Here is a 10,304-nt window from a genome sequence, read left to right on the forward strand (position 1 = left end):
AAAAAAGTTATTCTTTCCTCTCCTGAAACAGCTCTTTGCCTACAACAGTGAAGGAAAAAGCAGTCCCAGTGAGGTGGTGGAACACAGCACCAATCCTGACAAACCTGGACCCCCGAGCAAACCAGTTGTAAAGGGCAAGATCCACTCCCACAGTGTGAAAGTTGCGTGGGGTAGGTGCCTTTTGGTCTCTCCGTGCCGCACTGAACTGTGTAAGTGCAGTCACTCAGGGGTGCAGATTAAATAAGAGCTGATACCTGCAATTGGCACTATTTTCCTAGTTACTCTTCCTGGCATAATCACGATTAATAATAGGAAAAAAATTGCTCTGAAAAACATGTTGTGAATAATTAAGAACACTGGTTTCTGTTTCTGTTGGAGTTTTCTACTTGAATGTATTCTACAGTCAATGAGTATGTTCTTTGAAAAAGCTGATAACAAAATAATGACTGGTTGTAAAATCTCCCATGACTTAAGATGTTGGTTTCTTTCAGAACCCCCCAAAGATAACGGAGGATCAGACATCTCTAAATACTTTTTGGAAATCTCAGAAGCATCTGCTGGTAAGGGATCACCTTTAGGGTACTCAGTGTACTGAGTCTCCACCCCTGGAGGTGTTTAAACCACATGCAGATGTGGAACTTGGGCACGTGGCTTAGGCTTGGTGATCTTGGAGGTGTTTTCCAACCTGAATGCATCTGCACTCCTTGCTCGAGCCGTCGGTTTTCACATGTCGTGCACCTTCTCTGTGTAATCAGGCATTTAAAACTGATTCTGTGGCTTGACTGTGGCAGTTGTGTGTGAGAATTGTCAGGGTGGGATTTTGCAGAGGTTTTGAGGTGCCAAGTGTTTTGTTTCTTTGCTCAGGAGGGAAATGGGACACAATCTACAGCGGGGCCCAGAGGGAGCACGTGTGTGACCACCTCAGGCCCGGCACCTCCTACAGACTGCGAGTGTCTTGTGCCAGTAAAGGTGGGGAAAGCCAGGTGAGGAAAATCACAATAAAATGTGCTTCTGGAAGCCATTTCTGGTTATGTTTTAGTGAAATGTTCCGTGTCCCTGCTCTAAACTAACCTGTCCCACTGCCAGGCCTCCGATGTCACGACAGTCACGACGGCGGCGGTTCCGCCCGGCCCGTGTCACCCTCCAGCCCTGGCAGGCAGAGCCAAGGCCAAGGAAATCCCTCTGCAGTGGGGTGAGCACAGTGCTGGAGCACAATGCTTCTCTGATTTGGAGTGTCCAGATAAAAACAATCTGTAGAACTTCTTGGGGAAGAAAGTAAAAATAGAGATATCGAGATACAGGCTGTGCCCCCAGGTGGTTTTTAGGTTTGGGGTGGGTTTGGTTTTTTGTTTTTGTTTTTGTTTTTTTTTATGGTTGTGTTTTGTTTTGGTTTGTGGTTTTTTTTTTTTAAGAAGAGTAAAGGTTCTGACCTCCTCTGGTTGGGTGATGCAGTGAGACTTATGCAGACATAAATATATTCCAGTGAGAAATCTTCCTGCCTGCCCATGACTGACCCCTGTGTGGCAATTTAAAAATGAGCCCTTCTTTTCTTATTGTTACCTCAGTAAAGGAGATAATCAGAAATACACTGTTTTATGCAGAAAACAGGGAAAATATCTGGGGAAAAAACCTGATGAGGGCCATCTTAAACTATCAGTATCTAGGGGGAAAAGCAAGCTTCATGAAGTGTTTCTGCCCAGATATATGATAAAAACTTGCCCTAACTTATAGAATTTAGCAATTAATACAGGAAAACCCAATCTGTTTTTGTGTCCTAGGTCCCCCAGCTGTAGATGGAGGTTCTGACATTACAGAATATATTCTGGAGATGGCAAACTCTGACCAGGATGAGCACAGGGTTGTGTATCAGGGCCCAGCAGCTGAGTATGTAGTGACCAACCTGCTTCCTGGGAGAACCTACAGCTTCTGGATCCGGGCAGGGAATAAAGTCGGGGTAACCACTGGCAAACCACATCTCATCTGTCCTTCACCAGAGTGTGCAATGATGGTGCTGCTGGAGACGTCTGAGGATATTCTGTAGCTTGTGTTGTGTGAAGAACCACTTAATAATGCCTTAAGAAATTGTTTGATGTGTTGCAGTGAGCTCACACTCTGCAGCTGGTGGTGTGGGAACAGCATTGTGTGGAGAGGGGTGTGTGCAAGTCATGCCAGGTTGGAAAAAAGGGTGGGAGAAATGTTGGTTGCATAAAAGTCTTTGTGAAACAGTCCCCAGCTGCTTCTGGAAGCCAGATCCTGGCTGGGGGAGGGAGGAGTTACACAACCCTGGGGTGGGAGGATCTCAGATTCCTGTGGGAACGGGGCCAGCTTAGAGTAAACTACCTGCAAGGGCCCTTCAGTGGTTCTGTGGGACTGAGCCCTGGGCTCTGCTGCTGCCTGTCGCTCTGCCGAGTTAAAAATCGTTTGTTCTCTTCACTTGCACATCAGTCTCTGCTCTGGTGCTGTTGCTGTGTTCATGCAGTTGTGTTTCCCTGCAGTTTGGCCCCCACTCTGACAAGGCAGAGCTTTCCACTGCCCCGGGCCCCCCCGAGCAGTGCTGCAAACCCCTGATAACCTGTAAGAGTGCAACCTGTGCTGTGGTTTCCTGGGAGGTAGGTGGTGATGGCTCTCAGTAACCCCCAGATTGCTGCTTGGCTTTTAGAGTTGTAGTGACACGTGTGGGGTACACAGAAATGGGAGGAATGACATATGTAGAGCTGGAATATTTTAAGCCCATTTCTTTATAGATGTGTATGTTGGGTTTGTAAACTTTTAGTCTTAACTGGACAAATTGGGTGACATTTAATCCTCCTCATGTTGTGGTAAATAATATGTAATAGATTAGTTCATGTAATTGGTAAGAGACTGTGAATGAATGAAAACTATGGTGCTGTTACAGCCACATGTCACCTTCTAACAAGCTGAACTTAAAATCCCTTGGAAGAGACCTCAGGTTTCAACCCCAGCACTTCCAAAGGCTGGACTTGGTGATCTTGGAGGTGTTTTCAACCCTTAACAGTTCCGTGTCTCTTCTCAGTGTAGCAGTAGATCCCATCTGTGTGGTGAGTGTGTAAGTGCAACAGCTGAACTGAATTTCTCCTCTAACCCTGCAGAGCCCGGCGTGCAACGGTGCAGAGATCACGGAATACAGGCTGGACTGGGGCCAGGTGGAAGGATCCATGCACATCATCTACACTGGCCCTTGCCAGAGCTATGAAGTCAAAGGGCTCACACCTGCCACCACCTATTACTGCAGGGTACAGGTAGGAAAAGCCTTTTGCTGTCACTGAGCACACCACGGAGTTCTTGCAGTTTGGAGGAAAACTTCAGCTAGAGGGGAATAAAGTCGTGTGCTGTCACCTGGAAGGTAACTGGGAAAAATACTTCCCCTTCTTCCCCGGTCCCTCCTAATTCCCTGTATCTAGAAGAGAGGTCAGATTCACTGTACCAGGAGACTCCAGGCGCTTTGGTGTGTTTCCGTTTTATTCGGGAGATTTTCCATTCTTTTCCGTGTTGCTCTAAGAACACACAGAAGGGTGTGATAGATAGATGTGAGTGCCTGGGTAGAAAGCAGCTTTGGTGAACCATCCCTGGTGTGTTTTGCAGGCTGTGAACGTGGCTGGAGTGGGGCTGTTTGGGGAGACCAGCGTGGTGACCACCCCCCCGTCAGTGCCTGCAGCCGTGGCCGTGCTGCACCTCCTGGAGGAGGAGCAGATGGACATCTCTGCTCCCTTCTCCACGTGCCTTGCAATCCAGTGGGAAGAGCCCTGCTGCCACGGGGCTGAGATCACAGGCTACAACATCGAGTATGGGGAGAAGCAGCTGGTCACTGTGGGGAGGAGCACAACTCACGTCCTGGAGAATCTGCTGCCTGACACTCTGTACAGGTAATAACTGGCTTATGCTGAAACCACCTTGGTAGGATTTAAAATAATTGATTTGAGGGTAGTGGTGTAAATTTTTAGGGCAATTTTTCATTCAGCTGACAGACTATTTGCCAAATTCACCCTGCAACCCCAAAAAATCACCCCAAAATTGTCCTATCCAGACTCAAAGGTGATGTTGGCAGGAGTTAGACCATGGTGTTAAAACTCACATTGTGTCTCTAAGCCAAGGCCTAGTTCTGAGGCTTCTGGGGTTACAATTTTTCCTTGTGAAGCATATAAAGGGATGATTGGGTGTGTGGCCAAAGGAGGATGGATGTGCAGGTAATAAGTGTTCCTGTGTCACGTGTTCAGTCTTGGTTAAAGCAGAGTTCAGATTAGGGATCTGCAGTTTTAATTTCTGATTTTAATTGCTTTATTGTTTGCAGTTATATTCTGCACATTTTAACTCTTGCTGTTACCCAGCATTTTTCCTGACCACATAGCTGCTCTCTCCCATTCCCAGAATCAGGATACAGGCCATAAACAGCCTTGGAGTGGGTCCTTTCAGTCATTCCATGAAAGCCAAAACCAAACCACTACCTCCTGACCCTCCTCATCTGGAATGTGTGGTCTTCAGCTACCAGAGCCTTAAACTCAAATGGGGAGAAGGGCCCAGCAGAGCTTTAATTACCAACCCTACGCAGTTCAACTTGCAGATGGAGGACAGGTTTGGCAGGTGAGATCTTGCTGACTTACTACTTCAAGTTTTTAAGGTATTTCAGGTATTTTCTCTTCTGCTTGCACTAGTAAGTCACTTGGGCATCCCAGAGTGTTCCCCTTAGTTTGCAGCTTTGCATTCCATCTCTCAGTCACAAATGCTGTCTCATAACTTGCACTTTTACAATAACTTGCACTTCTGTTTGGTTTTTGAACAGTAAATACTATTTACTATTTAAATAATAAACAGCTTACCATTGTCCCGTGTTGGCAGGGTTTTATTTTTTTTTGGAAATTCTAAAACAAAGTTCAGTTTGCATAAGAGAATCACAGGGTAGTGGCCAGCTGTTCTTTACCTTGAGCTTTTAGTTTATTTGGTACATTCAAGGGTCCTTCTCTTGATTCACAGCAGGAGTTGGGTCCTGCAGCCTCAGTGGGGTGTCCGGAGTGCACATGGGGAGACACCTGGGGCACCCAGTGTGTGGTGTCCCCTCCTTGTCCTTTATGAGTGTTCCACTTCTGATACTGAGCTCGACATTTGTGATTGCTGAGTCCCTGGTCTGTGTGTGCTCTGTGTTTCCAGGTTTGTCACAGTTTATAATGGTCCCTGTCACACCTACAAGGTACAGAGGCTCAGTGAATCCACTACGTACTATTTCCGGATCCAGGCCTACAACGACGCTGGAGAGGGAGGGTTTTCCCAAGTTTACGCTTTCACTACAACTAAATCTCCACCTGCATCTCTTAAAGGTGAGCTGACCTTGCCCCAGGAACCTCTGCAAGCCTCTTCTCTGCAAGATTCCTACAGCCTGATTCTACCCAGCCCAGAGTCTTTCCAGGGCCCTGAGGGACAGAGAACAGGAACTTGTAGTGAGGGGCTTTGTGGGTATGAGAAGGGCTCCTGCAGTGCAACTTTTCCACCCCTGAACTAAGCATTCCAACCTTTTTTTCAGTTGGAAAGTCATTTTTCAGGGTTATCTATCACTTAGTGTAAGTTACAAGAGCGTGTGTAGCAAATGAGAGCACAGATAATTCCTCTGATCTTCACTTTCTAACGTGGACATCAAAGGTTCTTGTAAAGTCCTTCTGAAGATCAGAGTGCTGAGGGCGTGCAGGAAAACGAATTGACTGAGCCGTGTTTATAACGTGTAATTTCAGCTCTGGGCATGGACAGAAATGCTGGTTTGTGCAATGATTGGAAAGGGCTGCTCCTCTCTGCAAGCATTAGGCATCAGAGGCTCATCCTGTCAGCTCTGAAAGACAGACAAGTGTAATGCAGTGATCGTTTTCTAAGCTTATGTCATGAAATAGAAGAAAAACAAACAAATCTTAATTGCTTAAAATTATTGGAATGAGCTGCCTCTAAGCATAATGGATCTACATTTATAGAAACCAGTGTTCTTTTTCTCTGAAAACACCAACAAATCCCTTTATTTTCCTGCAGCACCCAAAGCAAATCAGCTGGAAGAAAACACTTATGAAATCACATGGGAGCCTCTCCAGCCGATGAAAGGAGATTCCATTGTTTACATCCTTCAGCTTGCTGCTGGCAGAGAGTTTGATCAGGTACCTTCTGTGCAACATCAGGAACCTGAGGGGTTTTTACTTGGAAAAATTATTACAAACAAAAAGATGTGGCTATTTCTAGTGGAAGGTGTCCCTCATGGCAGTTACAACTTCCTTCTGAGGGGCAGAGGAGGGGCAGGACTGAGCTCTGCTCTGGGGGGAGCAGGGACAGCCCCCAGGGAATGGCTGGAGCTGTGTCAGGGCAGGCTCAGGGTGGATCTCAGGGAAAGGTTCTTCCCCCAGAGGGTGGTTGGCACTGAACAGGCTCCCCAGGGCAGTGGGCACAGCCCCAAGGCTGCCAGAGCGGCAGGAGGGTTTGGATGATCCTCTGGGGCGCAGGGGGTGACTCCTGGGGATGGTCCTGAGCAGGGCCAGGAGTTGGACTGGATGATCCCTGTGGGTCCCTTCCAGCCCAGCACATCCTGTGCTGCAGTGACTGCAGGAGGTGCCCAGCACTGCCCACCCCTGTGAGGTGCAGCAGGGGGTCCCGGTGCGGTGTTTGGGGTGGCTCCTGTGTGAATGTGCCCCGTGTCCCCTGGCAGGTGTACAAGGGCCCCGAGACGTCGTTCCGGCTGCCGGGGGTGCAGTCGAACTGTGAGTACCGCGTGCGGGTGTGCGCCGGCCGCCAGAGCCAGGACCCCGCGGGGCCCCCGGAGCTGCTGGGCCCCTACAGCCCCAGCACGGTGTTCTCGGCCCAGCGGCACGAGCAGAGCCCCCCCTGCCCCAGCGCCGGCCCCGAGCAGGCGCAGGGCGGGACGCGGCTGCGCGAGGAGCGCCTCATCGCCATCGTGCTGCTCTGCGGCTTCGCCGTCGTCGCCATCCTCTTCGCCGTCGTCATCCAGTACTTCGTCATCAAGTAGAGCCGGGCCCGGCCCCGCTCAGCCCTCTGTACAGAAGCTCTTTCGGGTATTTATGGTTAGTCCTAATGAGAATCCTAGCTGGGAGCGGCCCCGTGCGTTCCCGCCCTGCTGCTGGCTGCCACCGAGGCTGGGTTGGCAGATCCTCTCCAAATGCTGAGCACACGTTTCTTGTAGAAAGGGTGATCGATCCTGGGTCCTCTGCAATCAGGGTGAGCTGTCAGAGAGCAGCACTAAAACTGCCTTACGGTGCACGCTGGGGGCGTGCACCCTCCTCCTCTCTCCCGATTCCAGCCCCTGGGAGAGGGAGGGCATTGCTAGAACAGTCCTTTTCCAGCACCACCAGAGCAGCGGGAGGCGAGCGCTGTTCCGTCAGGTTTTGTTGTAGTTGATATCCATGAAATCCAGCAGCACAAGTGCTTGAGCTTAGAGCTGAACTGCAGAGCCTACTAGAGCATACCACATTTACTAGACTGTAGAAGGAAAGCAGAATATTGACTTAGTGATATTACTACTTTACAGTTATTTTAATATTTGGGGTTCAGTAATAATCATTTCAAGTGTTGGAGTAGAGGGTGCCAGTTTTTTTAGAGTTTTAATCCGAATCAATGCCAGCTGGAGCGTGAGCAGGACACGGAGGAAAGGCCCCTGTTGTGACCGGAACGTTCCTGCTGTCCTGAGCAGCTTTGGCCCAATCCACATTTCACTCTCAGTGCCTGAGAGAAAAGTAATTCCCTGTGCAGCGTGCTCAGAACAGCACAGGTGTTGTTGTCTTCAAGGAGAAAGAGTGCATTTATGATAAATGTTACACTATTTGGCTCAAACTGAGCAATTTTTGTACTATTATTAACCTGAAAAATTAAAAGTTCAGCCTGCTTTCGGGTGCCCTTCTAACTTAACCCCAACGATCAAATTGTACGTGAGAGAGTTCTTTTTAGATAACGTTTATACGATGTTTTAAACGACTTGCTATCCCAGTGGTAGCAGCTTCACATTCCATGGTTTTCCTGTTGGGATCGTTCAGCCTGCAATGAACTTGTCTGAAACTCGTCCTGGTTGGCTGGGGGATATTTTTGTGGACACTGTGCACTACATTTGACTGTTGTGTTCCATCTGCTTGTGAATCCCTGGGGAGGAGCCTCGCAGCTCCTGGCCCCCCGTTAGGTAAAGGTTTTGAAAGCTGGAACTCACAAATTCCCGATGTTTCAGGATGGGTCTTGCCAACAGCGTTTGGAATGCGCCACAGAAAGGTGGATTTAGGGTGTTTTGCAGAGTCTGTGGCTCCACTTTTGTACATCAGAGCGATGCACTTGTAGGTGGGAGGGTGGGTGTGGCAGAGCTCCAGGCGCCGTGTTTCCAGTCATGAATTCACCACTCTGAGGGTCTTTCTCCTACGGCAGTTGAGGAATAAACGTCGTGTTAGTTTGAGGCATTGTGTTGTATTTCAGATGTGGAAAACCTAAATTATGGCCTAGTAATGCTTAATCCTCTTCACGGTAGATTTATGGTGCAATCTGAAATTAATCTTTTCGAAACGTACTCTTCATTTTGTACTCTATTTATTTTGATTAAAAGTCCTGGAAAAAAAAAATAAAATGTATGTTTGAATGTATTGTTCTACTTGTAGCAGAACTTTAAGTTAATCATTTATTATATCATAGAAATCTCTCCCTCCAGTGTTGGAAAGAGTTTTATACAGACATTAGTCTTTAGTTTGCAGAAGAGTTTACAATCTGTCTTTATTTTCCTCATAGCCTCCCGTTAGCAGATAAACTGATAAAAAAACCCAGATAAAACTGCCTTCAGAAACCTCTGTTGCCAAAGGGTTATTTCTTAACTCCTTGAACAGACTCGTAGAGGGTTGTTTGGCAATAATACTCCTGATCATTTAAACGAGAAATGAGGAGCGCAGAGTAAATACTAACAAGTCATGACTGCTAAAACCAGAATAAAATCCTTTTGTAATTGCCACAAAATACTCATAATTCCAGAGGTAGCTGGGATTTCTACTGCAATACAGGTTTCTCCATCAGCTGTTGTCCATTCCAGAAGGATGTACCCTCGTGGCATTAATGTTTTTAGGTATCTTCAGTTTTCTTGTATTGTCATTTTTGAGGTATCTCAAACGTATGTTAAAGCTGCCATGCATTGTATTACTAAATTGTAACTATCAAATAGATAATATATTTAATACAGCCAATAAATAATACAAATGTATTCAGATTTGACCCCGGGCTCGTGTGGTTTTGTGGGTTTTAGTCTCGTGTGTGTCGTGTGGAATTTGAGGTGAAGGAACGGGCTCAGTGTCAGGAGCTGAATTAACTCTTCTTCTGTAAAGACTTTTGTTTGTGGGACCCTTGGAATATCGGTGTCCTTTTCCTCCCCCAGAGCTGTGTTAGCAGGGACCGAGCAGTGGGAATTCCTGAACCCCTTTGTGAGAGGTCAGGACGGTGCTGGGACAGACCTGAGGGCTGAGCAGTGACTTTTAGGAAGAAGGGAATGTGTTCATAATCCCACAAAATGAGGAATTCCTTGGCATTTTCTTTTCAAGCACCTTACAGGTTGTTTTCCTTCCGCCTGGGAGAGCAGAGAGCTGGCCTGGCTTAACCTGCACTGCACCTCTTGGCTCCTGTGGGAAGAAAGGGATGTGAGTTCTGTCTCCCAGGTTTGTGAGTCACAGAAAGGGCCTGAAAACCAGACAAATCTCTTCCCAGGAGCTTGGTGGGGAAGAGAGGAGGGGAGGGGCTTTGTTTGGCCACCAGTCCAGCAAATGGGACAGTTGGACACTCAGCCTGGATTTACTTTCCACTTCAGAAAAGTCAGGGATGACGAGGTGAGGGTGATGGGGGCCCAGTGTGAGGAAAAACCCAGGGGAAGGCTCTGGGAAGCTGGAATTACAACCAGAGGGACAGGGACACCCTGCAGCAGGATGTGCCCAGCTAGAGTCCTCAAGAATTCCTTCATAACCTGGGAATGGGGCACTAGCAGAAGTGAGAGGGGTGTCAGGTACAACACAAACCTCCATCCTCCTCAGAGCTCAGCTCTTGCAGCTTCTCTGCTCTGAAGGGCTGTTGAAAAGCCAGAGTTTAGCGGAGCCAAGTAGTGTGGGATTTGGGCTGGAAAGGTCAGTGCTGAGCACAGTCACTGCATTGTCTGGCACATCCCAGTTCTGACGTTGGGGAGATTCCTGCTGCCCTTTCCAACAGGCAGAAGCGCTGGCTGTGGGTGTTTGTTCAGGGAGTTTAAGCGCTTGGACACCTCTGAACAAGAGAAGCTGTGTGTGTGCCACGGCTCTGCTTGG

General features: G+C 48.0%; 1 protein-coding gene across 1 annotated transcript in view; it reads left to right on the plus strand.

The window, feature by feature from the left end:
- LOC114065156 (fibronectin type-III domain-containing protein 3a-like) overlaps positions 1–9,231 on the plus strand; it is a 34,843-nt gene extending 25,612 nt beyond the window's left edge. The window contains exons 15-26 of the mRNA XM_027898825.1: positions 32–170; positions 492–560; positions 865–983; positions 1,087–1,192; positions 1,779–1,954; positions 2,496–2,609; positions 3,111–3,260; positions 3,604–3,884; positions 4,387–4,599; positions 5,164–5,330; positions 6,025–6,146; positions 6,689–9,231. Coding sequence (XP_027754626.1) covers positions 32–170; positions 492–560; positions 865–983; positions 1,087–1,192; positions 1,779–1,954; positions 2,496–2,609; positions 3,111–3,260; positions 3,604–3,884; positions 4,387–4,599; positions 5,164–5,330; positions 6,025–6,146; positions 6,689–7,006 — 1,974 coding nt within the window. The 3' untranslated portion in view covers positions 7,007–9,231. The remainder of the gene's footprint in view (positions 1–31; positions 171–491; positions 561–864; positions 984–1,086; positions 1,193–1,778; positions 1,955–2,495; positions 2,610–3,110; positions 3,261–3,603; positions 3,885–4,386; positions 4,600–5,163; positions 5,331–6,024; positions 6,147–6,688) is intronic.
- The last annotated feature ends 1,073 nt before the right edge of the window (positions 9,232–10,304 follow it).

This window comes from Empidonax traillii, unplaced genomic scaffold (genome assembly GCF_003031625.1).
Source record: "Empidonax traillii isolate 1590-97213 ecotype Southwest subspecies unplaced genomic scaffold, ASM303162v1 scaffold625:size414109, whole genome shotgun sequence".
Classification (NCBI taxonomy): Eukaryota; Metazoa; Chordata; class Aves; order Passeriformes; family Tyrannidae; genus Empidonax; species Empidonax traillii.